The sequence below is a fragment of the Cetorhinus maximus genome, chromosome 8 (assembly GCF_964194155.1).
Source record: "Cetorhinus maximus chromosome 8, sCetMax3.hap1.1, whole genome shotgun sequence".
NCBI lineage: Eukaryota > Metazoa > Chordata > Chondrichthyes > Lamniformes > Cetorhinidae > Cetorhinus > Cetorhinus maximus.
This window is the reverse complement of record NC_135886.1, coordinates 70,156,972-70,177,961: the sequence shown is the minus strand read 5'-3', so window position 1 is coordinate 70,177,961 and position 20,990 is coordinate 70,156,972. Positions and strand designations below refer to the sequence as shown.

General features: G+C 43.1%; 1 protein-coding gene across 1 annotated transcript; it reads left to right on the top strand.

Moving 5' to 3' along the window:
- The first annotated feature begins 1,676 nt into the window (after nt 1-1,676).
- LOC144683200 (solute carrier family 25 member 53-like) lies at nt 1,677-2,546 on the top strand. The gene has a single exon (XM_078546159.1). The coding sequence runs from the start codon at nt 1,677-1,679 to the stop codon at nt 2,544-2,546; it is 870 nt and encodes a 289-aa protein (XP_078402285.1).
- The last annotated feature ends 18,444 nt before the right edge of the window (nt 2,547-20,990 follow it).

Sequence of the window (20,990 nt, the reverse complement as noted above, 5' to 3'; positions counted from 1 at the left end):
TGCACAGTCGGAGAAGGGAGGCTTTGGCCTGAGTGAGACAGAGACCAAGTGAGTATATTTGGGAATTTGGTTCAAAGTGGGAATTCAGTGCATAGGGGGAAAGAGGTGCTTTAGTTAAAGGTTACTCCAAGAAGTAAAGTGTGCTGAGTGGGAGTTCGGTGAAGGGCAGGGAGGAGGTGCTTTTTCTTCTACTCTTTTTCAGCTTCCAGTATTTGATTTCCGCTTTGGTGCAGCAGAAGGAGTCAATAAACCAGTAACTGGCATTATTAGTTCTATCCGTATTGTAAGTACTGTATTGTTTTTATCAGTATTGCAAAATTTACTGGCAGTGCTGAAACCTATTGGGAGGTGTAGGTTTTATTATAATTAATTAGCAATTATTAATTAATTAACATATTGGAGATGGCAGGGCAGGTGAGACCACATTTGGAGTACTGTGTGCAGTACTGGTCACCTTATTTAAGGAAGGATGTAAATGCATTGGAAGCAGTTCAGTGAAGATTTACCAGATTAATACCTGAATGGACGGGTTGTCTTACGAGGAAAGGTTGGACAGACTAAGCTTATATCCACTGGACTTTAGAAGAGTAAGAGGCAATTTGATTGAAACATAATCCTGAGGAGTTTTGACAGGGTTGATGTGGAGAGGATGTTTCCTTTTGTGGGAGAATCTAGAACCAGGGGTCACTGTTTAAAAATAAGGAGTTGCCCATTTAAAACAGAGATGATGAGTCTTTGGGACTCTCTTCCTGAAAAGACGGTGGAAGCAGAGTCTTTGAATATTTTTAAGGCAGAGCTAGATAGATTCTTGGTAAGCAAGGAGGTGACAGGTTATCGGGGCTAGGTGGAGTGCAGATTTGAGGTTACTATCAGATCAGCCATGATCTTATTAAGTGGCAGAGCAGGCTCAGGGGCCGAATGGCCTACTCCTGTTCCTTGTTCATACATTTGTGGCTATGGTGCCCTGAGTTGGTGGTTTAGAGAGGGTGAAGTGGGATTTAAATGTTTATTGTACACTGAAGCTGAAACTGAAGTATGGACAAGCGTTCAGCTGGAAGCCTCCTCCGGCCACATTTGGAAGCTGGGATATTCCGATGCAGGAGGTGAAATGCAGTTGGAGAGTTTTGCTGGTGAATGCGAATAGGAGAAGGCAATGTACTGTACAGGAGGTAGGTCATTGGGGATCAGGGGGTGGCCTTCTGTCCTGTAAGGTTGCTTTGGGGATCAAGATGTCATGCCTTTAAAGGAGTTGGAAAAAGTGACAAATTAGGATGTTTGTGTAAGAAATAAAAATGAAGGAATGTGGTTCCAGAGGTAGCTTATTTTTGCTATAAATTTACAAATCTTAGTTTACCAAGCCTTTAAAATTGTGTGTTGATTCCTGCAATGGTCAAAACAGAAAGATAATAGAAATTGATTACATTTGCACATTAGCCAAACTGCAATAAATTTGGTCATGAGAACAAATCTGTCTAGGATCATGCTTATGATCAAGAATGGCACAGAAAATGTTACCTGACAGTCAGGAAATATGCAATAGATGTACTATTTTATATTATAATCTATCTTTTTTTCTTGTGTTCTTGAGTGCAGGCGGTATGTGAAGAAGACAGCTATGTGGTAAATATTGATGCTCATTAGGAATTGTTTTTATATATTATACAGAAGGATTGAAAATGCAACAGGACTCCAAAGACTCAGCCAACAGCTCGGTGGTGGCCTCGTTGAAGAACTGCGGAATCGGAGCTGCCTCTAGTTGTCTTGCTACGTTTCTGACCTTTCCAATCCACAAAACAATTTTCCGACAGCAAATCCATGGTTTTGTTATCCGGAAAGCTGTCACTCAACTCTGTCAAGAAGGTCTCGTCAAGTTTTACAGAGGAATTGTTCCTCCACTTTTAGCTAAAACCATCCAAGGCACTGTGCTATTTGGCACTTATGATGGCCTCGTTGGGAATATCTCAACAGAGGGTACACATTTGTACCATCGCTGCATTGCAGGATCCTTATCTGGAATCATTGAAGCCTTGATATTGACCCCATTTGAACGTGTCCAAAATGTTCTTCAGGACCACAGGAAAGATGTCAAATTTCCCAATATCCAGAGTATTCTGAAGGAATTCAATTCTTACAGTTTTAAGGATAAGTTACAACTTGGATACTACCGAGGCTTTCTCCCTATTTTGTTGAGGAATGGAACAGGCAGTGCCCTTTATTTTTCTTTCAAAGACCCAATTAAGAATTCACTCTTAGATCAAGGTGTTCCCAGTGGCATTTCTGCTTTTCTCTCTGGGAGTTTCAATGGAATGATGGTATGTTTCATCCTATATCCACTTAGTGCAGTGATTGCAAATGTGCAATCTCACATTAGAGAAGAGAAAATAAGCCTTCAAAATTTCATTGCAAAATTCTGGGCATCCCGTGCTCAAAGCCTCTTGTACATTTACAGAGGTGGTTCCCTGGTTATATTGAGGTCCTGCATAACCTGGGGAATAACTACCACCATTTATGAACTTTTAAAGGCTGCAAACTTTCCTGAAAGTTAGTGTTATTTAAAACAATCTAACGTTAATTTATTTCTGAAGGAACTGAATAACCCATATATTTTTCAGCATATATATGAATAACTTGGATGGAGGAATAGAGACTTGTATATGAAAGTTTGCAAATGCCAAAGTTAGGAGGTATGGTAAGTTGTGTAAATGAGGGCAAGAGTTACAAAGGGGCATAGACAAAGTGTGTGGACAAAACTATGGCAAATGGATTTCAAGTAGGAAGTCTGATGTCATCCACCTTTGATCAGAGATAGATAAATTGGACTATTTTCTTAATAGTGAGACACTAGGAATTATGGAGGCGCAAAGTGATTTGGGTGTCCTACTGCACAAATCATTGAAAGCTAGTGCACAGGGGCAAAAAGTAATCAAAAATGTTTATGGAATGTCAGCCTTTATTTCGAGGTGCTTGGAATTCAAAAGCGAGAAAAGTAAAGCTTCAGTTGTACAGAGTTTTGCCAGAACCCATCTTGAGTACTGTTTTCAGTTTTAGGTGCTGAACTTCAGGAAAGCCTTAGAAGAGGTGCAATACAGATTCACTTGAATGATACCTGGGTTTAAGGGTTAAATTAAGAGGACATGTTGCAGAAAATTAGGTTGTTTTCCCTGGAGGTTAGAAAGTTGCGAGGTGATCTAATCAAGGTGTTTAAAATTATAAAGGGATTTGATAGATTAGATTCAGAAACCATATCCTCTGGTGGGGAGATCCAGAACAAGGGGGCACAATGTTACACTTAAAGCTAAGCCAAAAGAAAATGAAATTAGAAAGTTTTTGGTCACACAAAGGGTAGTGGCATTCTGAAGACCATGCCCTACAAATGCCTGTGGGTACTAGGTCAATCAGAATTTCAAGATAGTGATTGGTAGATTTTTGTTCAGTAAGGTTATCAAGGCATATGAAACAAAGTTGAGAAAAATTAAGCTAAGACACAGCTCAGCATTATCTAATTAAATGGCAGAATAGGCATGAGGGGTGGAAAGGATTCTCCTGTTCCTATGTTACCCATGCTGTATAGCAGGCTCATTAGACTAAGATTGCCTCATTGTATTGCAGCTTTCTTCTGGCAGGGAGCCATGTTGGTTGCACCTTCTGGAGCTTGCTCCTCAGCTGTCCAGCCTCATTTCCCACATTCCACTGCCATGGTGCTCTAAGAGGAAAGGCCAGAAATTGCTGTCCAGAGAGATCAAGCAGGTGCACCCCAGACATCACCATTACACTTGGCCCTGAACCTGTGGCCTCACTGATCAGTGGCATGGGCTAGTCCATTGGCACACACCAGATCCTGAAAGCTGTGACACACAGCAGTCAGTTATTGAAGCCAAGGTTCATTTAGCACTCCATTCCACCCTTAATTGCCCCCGGAGCTTCAGTCTGCACTTCCTGCTCAGTGCTGTGCTGCAGGCTCCTCTGAATCTGCCTTTCACTCTTCTAATGCCTCTAACAAAAGCAAATGTTCTGTGAGGTTGCTGCAAAGGACAGTTGTAGATTCGAGTGTCCCAGCTGTCAATTACTTCTACCCTTCAGAGATTGAGCTCCAACCCTAGGAGCTATGGTTTTACTCAGCTATCCATTCTTTCAAGTTGAGTACCCATCAGTTCTGGATCCTATGACTCGGAATCAATTAGTAGCCTTCTCCTCAGCCTCTGAGAAGATGGCACATCCTCACCCACTCCTGAGTGCTTTGTGAACCATTGCATGTTACATCTCACGACTTAATTTTCTGCGTGGAAGTGCCTGAATAATGGAGTAGCAAGTCTGTCACAGGTGGCGAGTTGGCAGGGTTCAGGGCAAAGAAAGACAGGGCAAAAATCATGCAGCTTCATAGGAATGACGCCTTAGTTCTCATAGTCCTCTTCCTCATCATCATCATCTCCAAGGAGAGAAATATCTCCCAAACTTTTCTTCCTCATCACCATCAACTCCTCTTGTGTCCCTGTAGCTGTGGATTCATCTACTGGAAAGAAGGATGGAAGCTAACAATGGTTGAACATTACATCTTGGTATTAGAGAGACAGAGGAAACTGTTGGAAGGTTGTGCCTGTGTGGTACTTCACAGTGATGCCAGGGCAATAATGTAGCTGCTCAGTCAGTGAACCTGGACACCAGCCTCACCATCTCCAACAGCAGGCCACATGTGTGCCTGATAGCTCCATGGGTGAGAAATTTAAAGATGGTGAAAGCCGCTCCGGTGACCTGCCTTTAATGGGTATTGTGTCAGTTTGTCCTATAAGATACAGTAAACGAGGATAAGACTAGCAGTTGAAAGTGGTCTGGGAGAGCTGATGGAAAAGATATGGGGTATGAGGCTATTAAAACAGAGGATGGAGTTTGTGCCAAGTTATTAGTGGTAGCGGGGTTATGTAGCTATAGAACAGAATGCCAAATTAGAGTTGGCCTTAGCCATAAAGCATTGTGGTTCATTAGTTGTACAATTGCTTCATGAGTTTGAAGAGTATGCTAATATCCAGGGTGGGCATGGAAGAAAAGCAGCGAATACTCTATGTTGCCTTGCTAGCAATGTTGAACCAAAGACATTGGTCTGCAGTTGTTGAGGGTGAAAGAATTTCCACTAAATGCCAGTCCCACCTCCCTGAAGGCAGCATGAATTACCTTCATGGCAGGCTAAGTGGCACCCAATTGCAGAAATCTGTGCCTTCTACCTTCAGTCTCCTAGAAGAGTGCTTGTATGTTTACATCAGTACAGTTTTGTGTTATTCTTCTCGATGGGACCCTGCCATCTGGACACAGAATAATGACTATTCAAGCACTGTGTGTACAAATATAATAAAAAATATTGTTAAACCATACAGTGGAGTTACTTGAGAATGAAATTAAAGAGTCAAATACTGGCCTTCTCTTACTTGGAACAAAACTGTAAATACTGTAAAACCACAGGATTAACAATAAAAGCAAATAAAAGAGAGAGAGAGAACATGTAGTCACAGACATACCAGCCAACATTAAGAGATTGTTCATCCAGTAATTTTAATCAACAGAAAATTGTAGTCAGTACCTGTGATTTCTTGCTATATACCAGAAGCCAGGCCTTTGTGACCTTCTTCACAAAGTCAATTCCACAGGACTCACATACAAGACTGTCATATCAGCCAGCATTGGTAATTCCTAGTGTTTCTTTCACTTTTTCTCACTGAGCAACAAAATAAAGCAAGCAATCGCTATAGTGTAAACAGACCAAGATAAAGAAGATGGTAGGGCTGGTCACCAAAAAGCTTGGTCAAAGAGGTGGGTTTTAAGATGGACCTTAAAGGACAAAAGGGGCCAGATTTTAAGGGGTGGGGGAGCAGGGTGGGTGCAGGTGGTTGGCTGGGCTGAGCTGAGGCGACTGAAGGCACATGTGGGGGAAGAAAGTGGGTGACGTACAAGAGGCCAGAATTGAAGGGACAAAGACTTCAGGAATAGTAGAGTGGAGCAAGTTACAGAGATTAGGAAGGGATTTAATCGTGAAACTGAGAATTTTAAATTTGAGGCATTGGATGACTGAGGGCCAGTAGAGGTCAACGAGTGTCATAAGTGGGATGGTGTTGGATAGGATGCAGGCAGAGTTTGGTTGAGCTTAGGGGGAGTCGACATTAGGAGGTTCACCAGGAGTTAGTGGAGATGGAGCTGGGTTCTGTTAGCCCATAAGTGGAACATGACCCCTTGACCAAGAGATAGCATGCAGGTGAGGAAGAGGGGGGACTAAGGTTACAAGGGGAGAAGAAGAGGTGTGGGGGTGAGAATTTAAGCAGCTAGGGTTATGCTGTAAAAAAAAATTGAGGGCTGTTCCACTGAGCTGACAACAGAGGAGAGTTTTTTTTTTATTTGTTCATGGGATGTGGGCATCGCTGGCTAGGCCAGCATTTATTGCCCATCCCTAATTGCTCTTGTTCAGAAGGCAATTAAGAGTCAACCACATTGCTGTGGTTTCCTTCTCTAAAGAGAAGCCAGATGGGTTTTTACAACAATCAACAATGGTTTCATGGTCATCATCAGATTTTTATTGAATTCAAATTTCACCATCTGCCATGGTGGGATTCAAACCCAGGTCCCACAGAGCATTACGCTGGGTCTCTGGAATACCAGTCCAGCAGAATACTACTATGCCACTGCCTCCCCATATGTTGAAAGATGATGGTATGATTGACTGTGCCAAAGACTGCAGAGATGTTAAGAAGGATGCCTGGATTAATGATTTGGTAGCTGGGGAATTTGAACTCAATTAATTAAATAAATCTTTAATTTTCAAAACACTAGTATTAATAATGGTGACTATGAGACTACCAGATTGTTGTAAAAACCGAGGTTAACTATTATCCTTTCAGAAAGGAAATCTGCCTTTTTTACCCGATCTGACCTATATGCAACTCCAGGCCCATCAGCAGATGGCACAACACTACCTTCTCAATGGCAATTAGGGATTGGCAATGAATGGTGCCCTTGACAACGACACCCGCATCCTGTGAATTAATTTTTAATAAAGGGTGTTCAATACCAATATGAATGCTAGGATAGCTCTGACTCCATGATCACCTCACTTACTTTCCAATAAAACTAAGGAAATCATATGAAAGTTCAGGCAAGCCATGAGAGAGACTGAAGAAAAGGTTCACTTTTGTAAGCTCTGTTACATGTTCTGTTCCCAATTTCACCTGTGCCACTGACCTCACTAATGCCTTCCAAATATCAATAGTAGTACCTCAGATCTATTTACCATGATGTCATATGTCTCAATATTTTATTTGATTTTACAGCTGACTCTATTCACTGTTGTTTATTTTTGTTAACTGGATATTGAACTGATGCAGAAACCTGTCACCATCTTTCTGTTTGCCCAACATGGAGTGCACACCTCTTCCTTAACAAAAGCATCCAATGTCCAGAGAGCTAAGGTAGAGACTAACAGAAGAACTTAGCAACCCCACCTGAGTGCAGGCATACACTGAATTTAAAAATCACATTGCATTTCATTACAGGGTACTACCCTTCCTGCTGCTGTCCACCCAGAACTATGCTATACATTAGACATTGGTTTTCAGAGTGATCTGTAGCCAAGTGGAACATTTTCAACAACTCCTCAACTGTGAATCCAAAGGGGCAGCTGATACTATCCAGGCCATCCCTCAGTACATTGTGGTAGAATCCATGACTGAACCACCATAGGTGGGAGAGCTGCAACAAGCATTCAAATGGATGAAAAACAACAAAGCCTGTGGCCTTGATGGTATTCCAGCTGAGGTCCTCAAAGCTGGGCGGCTTATGCTCACGGACTCCAGGCACTCATCCTAAGGATTTGGGAGGAAAAAGGGCTCCATCCCCACCCCCTAGGTGGCGATCGTAACTATCTTCAAGAAGGGAGACAAATCCTGTTTCTTTTTATTCTTTCATGGCATGTAGGCATCACAGTAAAGGCCAGCATTTGTTGCCCATCCCTAAATGCCCTTGAACTGAATGGCTTGCTCAGTCATTTCTGAGGGCAGTTAAGAATCACACATTGGCCAGGTCAGGTAAGGATGGCAGATTTCCCTCCCTAAAGGAAGTGAACCAGATGGGTCATGGTCACCATTACTGGAACTAGCTTTCAATTCCAGATTTTATTCATCGAACTTAATTTCCACAAGCTGCCATATGGGATTTGAACTCATACACCCCAGAGCATTAGTCTGTGCCTCTAGATTACTGGTCTAGCAACATTACCACTATGCCACCATCTTCCTCTGCTGTGGAAACTATAGAGGTGTTTCCCCCTTGTCCATAGAGGGAAAATGCTGATGCACAATATCCTGAATTGACTACTTCCTGTTGTTGAGGAAATCCTTCCTGAGGCCCATTTTGGCTTTAGGCCTTCCAGAGGAACATTGTCTTTGTTGCCAGACAAATCCAAGAAAAATGTCGTGAACACCACCAGGAACTCGTCACTGCATTCATCAGCCCTGATCACTGCATTTGAAGCAGTAAATCACAAGGCTCTGTGGATTGTACTCCAAAGATTTGGATGTCCAAAAAACTTCATCACAATCCTGCAACTACTTGTGACTGCAATTGTCTTGACTGGGAGGTCTGAAACAGATGCCTTCAACATCCAGACCTGTGTACAGCAAGGCTGTGTGATAGCCCCATACTATTTCTAATCTACCTGACAGTGGATATTCACCTCATCAAAAATCAGCTGCCTTCTGATGTGGGTATTAAATACAGACCAGATGGAAAACTCTTTAACCTTCATTGCCTCTGCGCCAAAACTAAACTGACCTCCATGGACATACTTGACCTACAGTTTGTGGATGACTCCAGTGTCATTGCCCATTTTGCACCAGATTTGCAAACCACTCTTGATTTCTTCAATTCTGCATACAAGAGATTTGGTCTGTCCTTGAATGTTGCCAAAACAAAACACATATCAACCCACACCTGGTAAGTCAAAGATTCCACCTCTCATATACGTTGAAGTAGAGACTCTGGGATATGTTGAGTACTTCCCATGCCTTGGTAGCTACCTCTCTCAAAAGTCTACTGTTGACAAGGAGATCCAACACAGGATCAGCTACTCCAGCGGAGCCTTCTACAAACTAGGGTGGCAAGACCTCTGCAAGTTGGGGAAACGATGGCATAGTGGGATTGTCGCTGGACTAGTAATCCAGAGAAAAACAGAATTACCTGGAAAAACTCAGCAGGTCTGGCAGCATCGACTAACAAGGTTTTAGTTTAGATTTAAAAATAATGGAAATAGGTGGGGAAAGAAGAATCTATATAAATTATTGAAAAAAAGGGGGGGGGGGAATAATTTATATAGATTCTTCTTTCCCCATCTATTTCCATTATTTTTAAATCTAAACTAAAACCTTGTTAGTCTTTCCACCCCACCCCCACTAGAGCTGTACTTTGAATATCCTGTCTTCCATTCTTAATTAGCACTTTTCTGAGACAAATGTCACCACCTTCGACACCTCTTTGACCCTTTTGTCTGTGACATCTTTTGATTATCTGCTCATCTCCACAATCACCACACCCTCAATGTGTCTCTCCCCCACCCCCCACCCACCTTAAACCAATTTATATTTCTCCCTTCTTCTAACTATGCTTCAGTTCTGCCAAAGGGCCATGAAGGCTCGAAACGTTAACTGATTTCTTCTCCGCCGATGCTGCCAGACCTGCTGAGTTTTTCCAGGTAATTCTGTTTTTGTTTTGGATTTCCAGCATCCGCAGTAGCTTTTAGCTTTTTGTTTTTATTATTATTATAGTAATCCAGAGACTCTGGGAATCCTGCCACAGCAGATGGTCGAATTTGAATTCAATGAAAATCTGGAATTAAAAGTCTAATGATGACCATGAAACCATTGTCGATTGTTGTAAAAACTCATCTGGTTCACTAATGTCCTTTAGGAAAGCAAATCTGCTGTTCTTACCTGGTCTGGCCTACATGTGACTCCAGACCCACAGCAATGTGGTTGACTCTTAAACGGCCTCTGTATCAAACCACTACAAAGTCTCAAAAAAGAAATGAAATCAGACGGACCACCTGTCATCAGCCTAGGCACAGGAAACAACAACAGCAAACTCAGTCCGGTCGACCCTGCAAAGTTCTCCTTACTAACATCTGGAGGCTGGTGCCAAAATTGGGAGAGCTGTCTCACGGACTAGTCAAGCTACAGCCTGACAAAGTCATCCTCACGAAATCATATCTTACAAATAATGTCCCAGACACCACCATCATCATCCCTACATCCTGTCCCACCAGCAGGACAGACCCAGCAGAGGTGACGGCACAGTGGTATACAGTCGGGCAAGAGATGCCCTGGGAGTCCTCAACATCAACTCCAGACCCCACGAAGTCTCATGGCATCAGGTCAAACATGGGCAAGGAAACCTCCTGCTGATTTCCAAGTGCCGCCCTCCCTCAGCTGACAAATCAGTGCTTCTCCATGTGGAACACCACTTGGAGGAAGCACAGTGGCTATTCACCTCATCAAAGATCAACTGCCCTCTGATGTGGGTATTAAATACTGAGTAGATGGAAAACTCTTTAACCTCAGTTGCCTCTGCGTAAAAACTATACTGACCTCCATGGACATACTTGACCTACAGTTTGTGGATGACGGCAGTGTCATTGTCCATTTTGCACCAGATTTGCAAGCCACTCTTGATTTCTTCAATTCTGCATACAAGAGACTTGGTCTGTCCTTGAATGTTGCCAAAACAAAACACATATCAACCCACACCTGGTAAGTCAAAGATTCCACCTCTCATATACGTTGAAGGAGAGGGTGGCAAGGGCGCAAAATGTACTCTGGGTGGAGGACTTCACTGTCCATCACCAAGAGCGGCTCGGTAGCACCACTACTGACCGAGCTGGCCAAGTCCTAAGGGACAAAACTACTAGACTGGGTCAGCGGCAGGTGTTGAGGAAACCAAGAGGCAAAAGCACACTTGACCACGTCCTCACCAACCTGCCTACCGCAGATGTATCTGACCAAGACAGTATCGGTGGGAGTGACAACTGCACAGTCATTGTGGAGACCAAGTCACGCCTTCACATTGAGGATACTCTCCATTATGTTGTGTGGCACTACCAGCATGCTAAATGGTATAAATTTCGAACAGATCTAGAAACTCAAGACTGGGCATCCATAAGGTGCTGTGTGCCATTAGCAGCAGAATTGTATTCAAACACAATCTGTAACCTCATGACCCGGCATATCCCCCACTCTACCATTAACATCAAGCCACGGGATCAATGCTGGTTCAATGAAGAGTTCAGGAGGATATGCCAGGAGCAACGCCAGGCATCCCTAAAAATGAGGTGTCAACCTGGTCAAGCTATAACACAGGGTTACTTGTGTGCCAAACAGCATAAGCAGCAAGTGTTAGACAGCTAAGAAATCCCACAACCAACGGATCAGATCTAAGCTCTAGAGTCCTGCCACATTCAGTCGTGAATGGTGGTGCACAATTAAACAACTCACTGGAGGAGTAGGCTTCACAAATATCCCCAACCTCAATGATGGGGGTCCCAGCACATCAGTGCAAAAGATAAGGCTGAAGCATTTGCTACAATTTTCAGCCAGAAATGCCAAGTGGATGATCCAACTCGGCCTCCTCTGGAGGTCCCCATCATCACAGATGCCACTCTTCAGCCAATTCGATTCGCTCCACATGATATCAAGAAATGGCTGAAGGCACTTGATAATGCAAAGGATATGGGCCCTGACAATATTCCGGCAATAGTACTGAAGACATGTGCTCCAGAACTTGCTGTGCCCTTAGCCAAGCTGCTCCAGTACAGCGACACACTGGCATCTACCCAGCCAAGTGGAAAATTGCCGATGTATGTCCTGTACACAAAAAGCCGGACAAATTCAGCCTGGCCAATTACTTCTCCATCAGTCTACTCTTCATCAGTAAAGTAATGGAAGGGGTCATCAACAGTGCTATCAAGCAGCACTTGCTTAGCAATAACCTGCTCACTGAAGGCCAGTTTGGGTTCTGCCAAGGCCACTCAGCTCCTGACCTCATTACAGCCTTGGTTCAAACATGGACAAAAGAGCTGAACTCCTGAGGTGAGGTGAGAGTGACTGCCCTTGACATCAAGGCCGCATTTGACCAAATGTGGCATCAAGGAGGCTTAGTAAAACTGGAGTCAATGGGAATCAGGGGGAAAACTCTCCACTGGTTGGAGTCATACCTAGCACAAAGGAAGATGGTTGTGATTGTTGGAGGTCAGTCATCTCAGCTCCAGGACATCACTGCAGGAGCTCCTCAGGGTATTGTCCTCCAACCATCTTCAGTTGCTTCATCAATGACCTTTCTTCCATCATAAGGTCAGAAGTGGGGATGTTCGCTGACGATTGCACAATGTTCAGCACCATTCGCGACTCCTTCGATACTGAAGGAGTCTATGTCCAAATGCAGCAAGACCTGGACAATATCCAGGCTTGGGCTGACAAGTGGCAAGTAACATTCATGCCCTACAAGTGCCAGGCGATGACCATCACCAACAGGAGAAAATCTAACCATCACCCCTTGATGTTCAATGTCATTACCATCACTGAATCCCTCACTATCAACATCCTGGGGTTACCATTGACCAGAAAATGAACTGGGCTAGCCATATGAATACTGTGGCCACAAGAGCAGGTCAGAGGCTCGGAATCCTGCGATGAGTAACTCACCTCCTGACTTCCCAAAGCCTGTCCACCATCTGCAAGGCACAAGTCATGAGTGCGATGAAATACTCCCCATTTGCCTGGATGAGTGCAGCTCCCACAACGCTCAAGAAGCTTGACACTGTCCAGGACAAAGCAACCAGCTTGATTGGCACCACATCCACAAACATTCACTCATTCCACCACCAACGCACAGTAGGTGTACTGCAGTGTGTACCACCTACAAGATGCACTGCAGGAATTCACCAAGGCTCCTTAGATAGCACCTTCCAAACCCACGAACACTGCCATCTAGAAAGGCAAGCACAGCAGATACATGGGAACACCACCACCTGGAAGTTCCCTTCCAAGTCACTCACCATCCTGATTTGGAAATATATCCCCGTTCCTTCACTGTCGCTGGGTCAAGATCCTGGAACTCCCTTCCTAACAGCACTGTGGGTGTATCTACACCACATGGACTGCAGCAGTTCAAGAAGACAGCTCACCACCACCTTCTCAAGGGCAACTCGGGATGGACAATGAATGCTGGCTAGCCAGCGAAGCCCACATCCTGTGAATGAATAAAAAAAAGTCCTAGTGCACAGAGCAGCTATTGTCACCACACTCCCATACTGCAGCAAGACTTGGATTGTGTGTGATAGGCACATTAGAGTGCTAGAGAAATTCCATCAGCAATGCCTCTGCAGCATCCTTCAGATCCAATGGGAGTACCAAACAAATGCTAGTGCACTTATTGAAGCCAGGTCCACAAGAATCCATGCAAAACTCCTGCAGAATCAGTTACAATGGGCTGGACATCCATGTCCGAATGACCAAAAAGCATCTCCCTGCCTGGTCCTGTTTTCTCAACTCTCAAATGACCAATGTTCCTTAAAGCATGGCAGCATTGACATTAATGGCTGGGAGGAGCTTGCTACCAATTGTTCAAAATAGCTAAAACTTGTCCAACAAGTTGCATAATGCTTAGAGTCCAAAAGTCTTAATGATGAGGCAGATCAGTAGCAGAAAAGGAAAGAAAAGGAAGCAAATCCTCTGCTCCAGATCCCACTACTCATGTGCCCAAAGATTTGCGCGTCAAGGATTGGCCTGTTCAGCCACATGAAGACCCATGGCAGAAACTCGCAACCCTGAGTCGATGTCAACCTCAAGGGACAGGCGCCAACGGTAACGAGCAAAGCAGAAGTAATCCCAGTCCTAGTAACAGATCTACCCCTTCATCTCCAACCTCCCTGAACATTTATTGCTTCCCAAATCCACACCTACCTTTCCCACAACTCTATGTTTGAATCTCTTGAATCATATTTCACATTGTTTGTCCAACATCTAGCACTAGATGAGCAGAAATTTCTTCTAACAACCATTTTACGCCACCACAAAATCGGATTCCCAGCCACTGACTCATTCCATGGTCACTGTCTGAGGTTGAACCGGACCATTCACTGTTTGACCCTGGGATGAGCTTCCAAACCCATATCGACGCCATATCTATTCCAAAGCTCTCCTGTTGGCCTCCCATCACCCATCACCATAAACCTGAACTTATACAAAGTTCAACTTCCCCTGTCCTAACTTACAGCAAGTCCTATTCACACATCACTCCTGTGTTCACTAACCTACCAGCCCAGAACTACCTTATTTTAAAATTCTTATTCTTGTTTTCAAATCCCTCCATGGTCTCACCTCTATTGCTGTAACCTCCTCCAGCCCCACAACCTTCCTACCCTACACTGAGATATCTGCGCTCATACAATTCTGGCCTCTTGAGCATATGCGATTTTAATTGCTCCACCATTGGCAGACATACCTTCAGCTGCCTAGTCCTTAAGCTCCAGAATTCCCTCCCTAATTCTTTCCACCTCTCTACTCCATTAAGTCATTTCTTAAAACCTTCCTCTTTGACCCAGCTGTTGGTCACTTGTCCTTATATCACCTTATGTAGCGTGGTATCAAATTTTGTTTGATAATGCTCCTGTGAAATTCCTTGGGATGTTTTACTACATTAAGGGCAATATATAAATTCAAGTTATTGCTGTAGTGAGCCAGGCTGGTTCATCAAGCTTTTCTGGATGATTTATTCTTGGAATGTGAGCAATTCTGGAAAAAATGCACTTATTGTCTATCCACAATTGCCTTGAGAAGGCACTGATAAGTCTTCTTGAACTGCTACAGTTCTTGTGGTGATAGTGCTCCCACAACGATGTTACTAGAGAATTCCAGGATTTTGACCCACTGGTCATTAATGAGCAACAATGCCTATCCATTTCAGGACAGTGTGAGACTGAGGGGTACTCACAGGTGATCATGTTTGCATGATGTTGCTACTATTGTCCTTCCTGACAGTAGAAGACACAGGACAGGGAGATTCTGCTGAAACAAACTTAATGAATTGCTGCAATGCATCCAATACTGCATACAGTAGTGGAGGGGTCAATGGCAGGAGCACTATCAAGTGGAGTTTTGTCTTGGATGGCATTGAGTTTCCCGAGTGCTGCTGCCATTGCACCATTAAATGGTGAGCCTTGGAGACGATTCAGAGGTATTGTGAGGTCTTGTGAGGTCTGAGCTGAGCCACGTCATAAAGTACCTAGCCTCTTCCCTATTCTTGTAGCCAGTGATGATATGGCTGATCTTGTTAATTTTCTGGTCAATGGTGATCCTCTCCCAGTACAGTGCAATGTTGAAACCAGGGATAGGTACTTAGGCCTTTTCTCGTTGGGGCTGCACATTTCTTGGTCCATCTGTGGCATGGCAGTCAACAGTACCCGAGCATACTGCAGAAATGACTGGTTCAGATAGTAATTACTGTCCGTGCCATCATAGCAACACAACTCCATGCAAACATGCAAGTTCATTATCATAATTTTCCTGACCACAGCATGGAGACACCATATCCTGCATTTGGAAGTATGTAGCCTAGCTTCAACTTTTATGTCTCTGCAACCTAACCAGGGTAAGCATTGATCGCTGAATATATGTGTCTGTTTACACACACTAGCACCAGATATGGCTGTCCAGAAATTATCCTTCCTTTTTGAGGGTCCTCATTAGCTATAGAACAGATGTCTGCCTTCAGAAAGGCCAATGCAGAACAGCTGCCAGTTTTACACCCAAGCAGCAAGTTGAAAGTTACCTCATGCCATATGGGTTGTGGTGTGAACAGCACTGCTCTAAGACACTTGATGGATTGGACTGGTGCTTCAGGGTGCAGGTTTAGAAATCACAACACTGGCTTTTTTGAAATAATCATGTTTGGATTCTCCTTTTTGACCACCCTTTGCATACACTGGACATTGATGTTTAGCAAAGTGCATGTTCCAATTATTGGTGCTTGGAAATTGCATCAGTCAATATGGTTGACTCTTTAAAAAAAAATGCCCACTAAACAAGGGCAATTAGGGAAGGGCAATAAATGCTGGCCTAGCCAGCGATATCCACATCCCGAGAATAAATTTTTTCAAAAGGTTCATACGTACATCAGCAGACCCCAATTTCTATTCAATAATGACGTGTTCCCTAAAACAAGCAGGTACTCTGGCTGCCTATTCCGGTATCAGATTGAAATGGTGATGAACAGATCAGAAGTGGGAATGGAGCAGTAAGTAGCATGCGGCTATTTTCTGTGCTTCTGCCCTATTCATGTCTGAAAATCCATCCCCACTGTGCCTAACTATATAATTGGCTCTTAAATGTCTTATTGAGACAGTGCAATATAAAACTGATGGTTACTTCTACAAGATCAAATGCAGTACCCTATCGAGCCTTCTTGTTATCTCCTCAAAAAATTCAATGTTATTCCTGCCTTTAACAAATTTATGATTAATCAAACACTGTCAGCAGTGTCTTTCTAAATGAAGATTTATCCTGTCCCTCAGAATTTTTTCAAATAATTTTTCCACTAGAAAGGATGGACTGACTGGTCTGTAATTACTTTGTCTTCCCCCTCTCTCCTTTTTTTGCTGTGGTGGTGGTGGCATAGTGGTATTGTCACTGAACTAGAGACTCAGGGTAATGCTTTGGGGACCTGTGTTCAAATCCCACCACAGCAGATGGTAAAATTTGAATTCAATAAAAATCTGGAATTAAAAGTCTGATGACAACCACAAAATCATTACCAATTGTTATAAAAACCCATTTGGTTCACTAATGTCCTTTTTTAGGAAAGGAAATCTGCTGGTTTGGCCTACATGCCTAACTCTTAACTGCCCTCTGAACAAAGGCAATTAGGGATGGGCAATAAATTCTGGCCTTCCAGTGACACCCGTATCCAATGAATAAAAATAAATAAATAAGTAAAAATTGGCAATGTTAGCTTCCCCCTGCTTTCTGATACCACACCTATAGTCAGGGAGGATTGGAAAATGATGGGTCAGAGCTGCCACTATTTCTTCTCTTCTCTTGCTTTCCTGAACAGCCTAGGATACATTTCATTCAGTCCTGGGGATTTTTCCACTTTCAAAGGTGTTAAACCCCTTAATAATTCCTCTTTCTTATCTAATATTTCACACACCTCCTCCCCGATTGCAAAGCATGTATCGTTCCTCTCTTTTGTGAAAACAGACGCCAAGTATTCATTAAGAACTATTCTCCTAAAACCCTCCATCTCCACACAGAGGTGACCTTTATGGTCCTTAATAGGCTCTGCTCATTCTTTAGTTATCCTCTTGTGTATTTATAAAAAAAAAACTTCAGGTTTTCCTCGAGTTTACCTGGCAATATTTTTTCATGTCCTTTCTTTGCTGTTCTAATTTCCTTTTTAATTTCACCCCTACACTTTTTATACTGCTCTCAGTATCTGCCTTAAGTTTCCCTTTTTTTCTTTATCGTTTCCTTTAAGCCCCTTGACACCTAGGGGATGCTAGATTTGTTAGTCCCACCCTTTTTCTTTAAGGGGACATAATTGCTCTAAACCCTCACAATTCCTTCCTCGCTGTCTCCCACTGATCTGGTACTCATTAATCTTCAAGTAGCTGCCTCCAGTCCACTTTAGCCAAATCATATCTCAGTTTAGTAAAATTAACTTTTAGCCAACTGAGAATTTTTATTTCTGGTCTATCTTTGCCCTGTTCCATAACTACCCTAAATTTGATGGAATTATGATCACTTCCACCAAAGAATTCCCAAATGATATCCCACCACCTGCCCAGCTTCTCCCCTTAAGTATGTTCAGAACATGTTCCCTCTCTTGTTGGACTTGCTATGACTGGCTAAAAAAAGATTATCCTGAATGCCTTTTAAGAATTCTGCTCTCTCTGTGCCTTTCACTATTGCAAAGAAGAAAGTCATAGAGGCTAGAAGCTAAGGACCAATTCAGAGTGTAGAATCTGCTGCAGCTAAATAGTCAGCCTGTTAGTAACACAAAACAGACAATATCGAATAGCCTTCAAACACCAGCAGCTGCATTTTACTCTCCTCCCAACTACCCCCCACCTCCCCCATCTTTTTCTAAAATCTGGTCATCTCATGCATTTAGCATTTAATTTAACTTTAACATCACCTTGTAGTTTCTTTCAGTCTTAATAAATGGTAAATAAGTTGTCGGCTAGTGGGAGCTGCACAGTTAGTTAATTAGGTGGCTACTTAGAATTGGTTCCTTAGTCAGAGTTCGAATCAGGTCTTTGGAAGTGCAGGTAATATAAATGCATGAGGTTTTTACTCATGCATGGAGGCCAGCATGACAGAGTACAGCTTCAACAGCATACTGCACTCGGAAATTTGGTGAGTGTGGGTATTCGGAACAGTGAGGTAAGTGCTGCCTTTGTTCTTGTCTTTTACAGAAAACTGTATAACTACAAATCAACATTGAATGATATCTCTAAACATGAAATCCTAATTAGTTAAATAAATCACAATAAAAGATGGCAGGGTAGGCAATGTGTTGCAGCTGTAACATGTGGGAACTGCTGAACACCAGTGTGACCCACAGAAACCACATCTGCAGTAAATGTCTGCAGCTTGAGGAATTTGGCTCAGCATTTATGAGCTGGAGTTTGAGATTTGGACACTGATGCATCAGGGAGGGAGAAAGTTATCTGGACACTTTGTTCCAGGAGACAGTCACACCCCTTAGAATTAAGTACTGCTGATTTGGTCTGTGATCAGGAACAGGAGGGTGTGACTATGAGTAAGAAAGATAAGGGGATCCAGAAATTTAAGGAAGAAACAGAATCAGACGTTTGTGGAATTTGCTAGAGAAAAAAAGAAATGATATTTGATAGGCGGCAAGGTCTATGAAGGTTGAACCAGATTTTGGAAACCTTAGGAAGGTAATGCTAATGTGGAATTTAAAAATAGTCTCCCTTTGGGAGTAAAGCCCAACCTGGAAGACCATAAAGTTTCTAAGCAGCTGCTGTAATGCCCGATGGTTACAAATTGTCTCACAAACATCTTAGCAGTTTTTGTTTACAGACCCACACAAAAACTGGACAGATAAGAAGTTTGTGAATTTCTGGTTACAGTGAGGAAGATAGCAAAAATGAAAAGATAGATACTCCTTACGGTAGTAAAAAAAGACAGTATAGAGGATAAGTCTGATTTAAGAGGACTAACGTGTCATTTGTGTCATAAGAGGGCATGTAAAAGCAGGCTGTTGGAAACTAAAAGGTAAATCTGTAGTACTTGTAGGGCTGCACAGTCTCTCTTCAAAAAAAAGCTTGTGACAAACCAATAGCAGTGAATATATTTAGAGGAAGGCAGTGGCATAGTGGTAATGTCACTAGATTAGTAATCTGGAGACCTAGGCTAATCTTCTGGGGATATGGGTTCAAATCCCACAATAGCTGGTAGAATTTAAATTCTATTAAATAATGCCTAAATCAATAAATATGGAATAATCTACTCTCAGTAATGATGACTGAAGGGGAACTTGAAAGGGGTAAAAGACTAGAACAATGGACAGGAAGTAGCTTTGATAAACCACAGTTACTGTCATGAGTCAGTCATTGTGCCTTGGTCATGATTGGATGGTATAAATGTGTTTTAAATATGTTTGAATTGTATGTGCATTGCATGTAATAGGATAGCCTAATTATGTGTAAAAGAATACAACTGGATAATGATGTTAGAGTAAGAAATGTATCAACTAATGATTGGTATATTCTAATGAACTATGATCTGTAAAAGGTACAAAAGTAATGAAATGTAACTGATCGGAGAGCTTGTATGCTATTTTGTGAGTGGATGCAGCTCCCCTGCATATGCTTGAATAAACCAGCATTAAGAAGCTCAAGTCTCGTTTGGTCTTTGCAGAATCGGAGGGTGCTTAAACTCCCTTTCAGTGGCACAGTCGGCAGGGTCTGCTCGGATATCTGCGAAGGCAGAACAATGATCTGGTGAGTATATTTCATTTGAAAGTACTCTCCGGTTGTTCACGTCAGACTAGAACGGAGGTCTAATAGGGTAGATCCAAACTTTAGACCAGAGACTCAAGCAGGCTCGGACGATTGAGCCCGGGGATGACTGGATCCCGGTCAGGAAATTAGGGCACGCAATGGCGATGGCCGAGAGAACGGAATTCGAGATCTTTGCAGAATGGGGAGGTGAGGGTTAGGTGTCTCTTCACCTTGCACAGAAATATAGAAGGTTGATTAGTAAAATGAAAATACAAGGTTGGCAGCCGAGCAATTCACCACAATGCTCTAAGGAGTGATGGATAGCTCAGACAAGTGATAGAACCGACAAGGCTATAGTACTTATCCTGAGTTTGTACTTACAACAAACCAAACTAATAGAGAAACATCTTGGTCGAGTCGCGCCAGTCGCAGCGACAGATCAGTTCCTCCTGGGGGCCAATAACGATGATTGGGATCTAGATGATGAGGCAACTAAGTATCATGAACAATGGGAGGGCTGGGACAAGGGGGGCAAGCCGCCCCCATACAATGAGCCCACGGCGCCCCCTGCCCCAGCACGGATGGCCCCATATCAAATGGTAGACAAACCGAACAACAATGGGGTAAGCACAACCAAGGACATGATAGTGGCACCATTTACGACTACTGAGGGACAGATGTTATTAAAAGAATTGCCCACTCCTAAGAAAAATAGTGGAAATACGGATCTTTGGCAGAAGTTAGAAGAATTAAGAGAGGCCCATGCGCTTACCCCAGGAGATTGCCACACCCTGGTAAAAGCAAAAGTAGATGGGGGAAAATGGGACAAAGTTACACCACGGGTGAGGGATGGAACCTACCTGATGGAGTTAAAGCGTGACGGTACCCCGTGTCCTGATAAGGATAAGGCCCGAATATTGAAAGAAGGGGTCATTGAGATGCT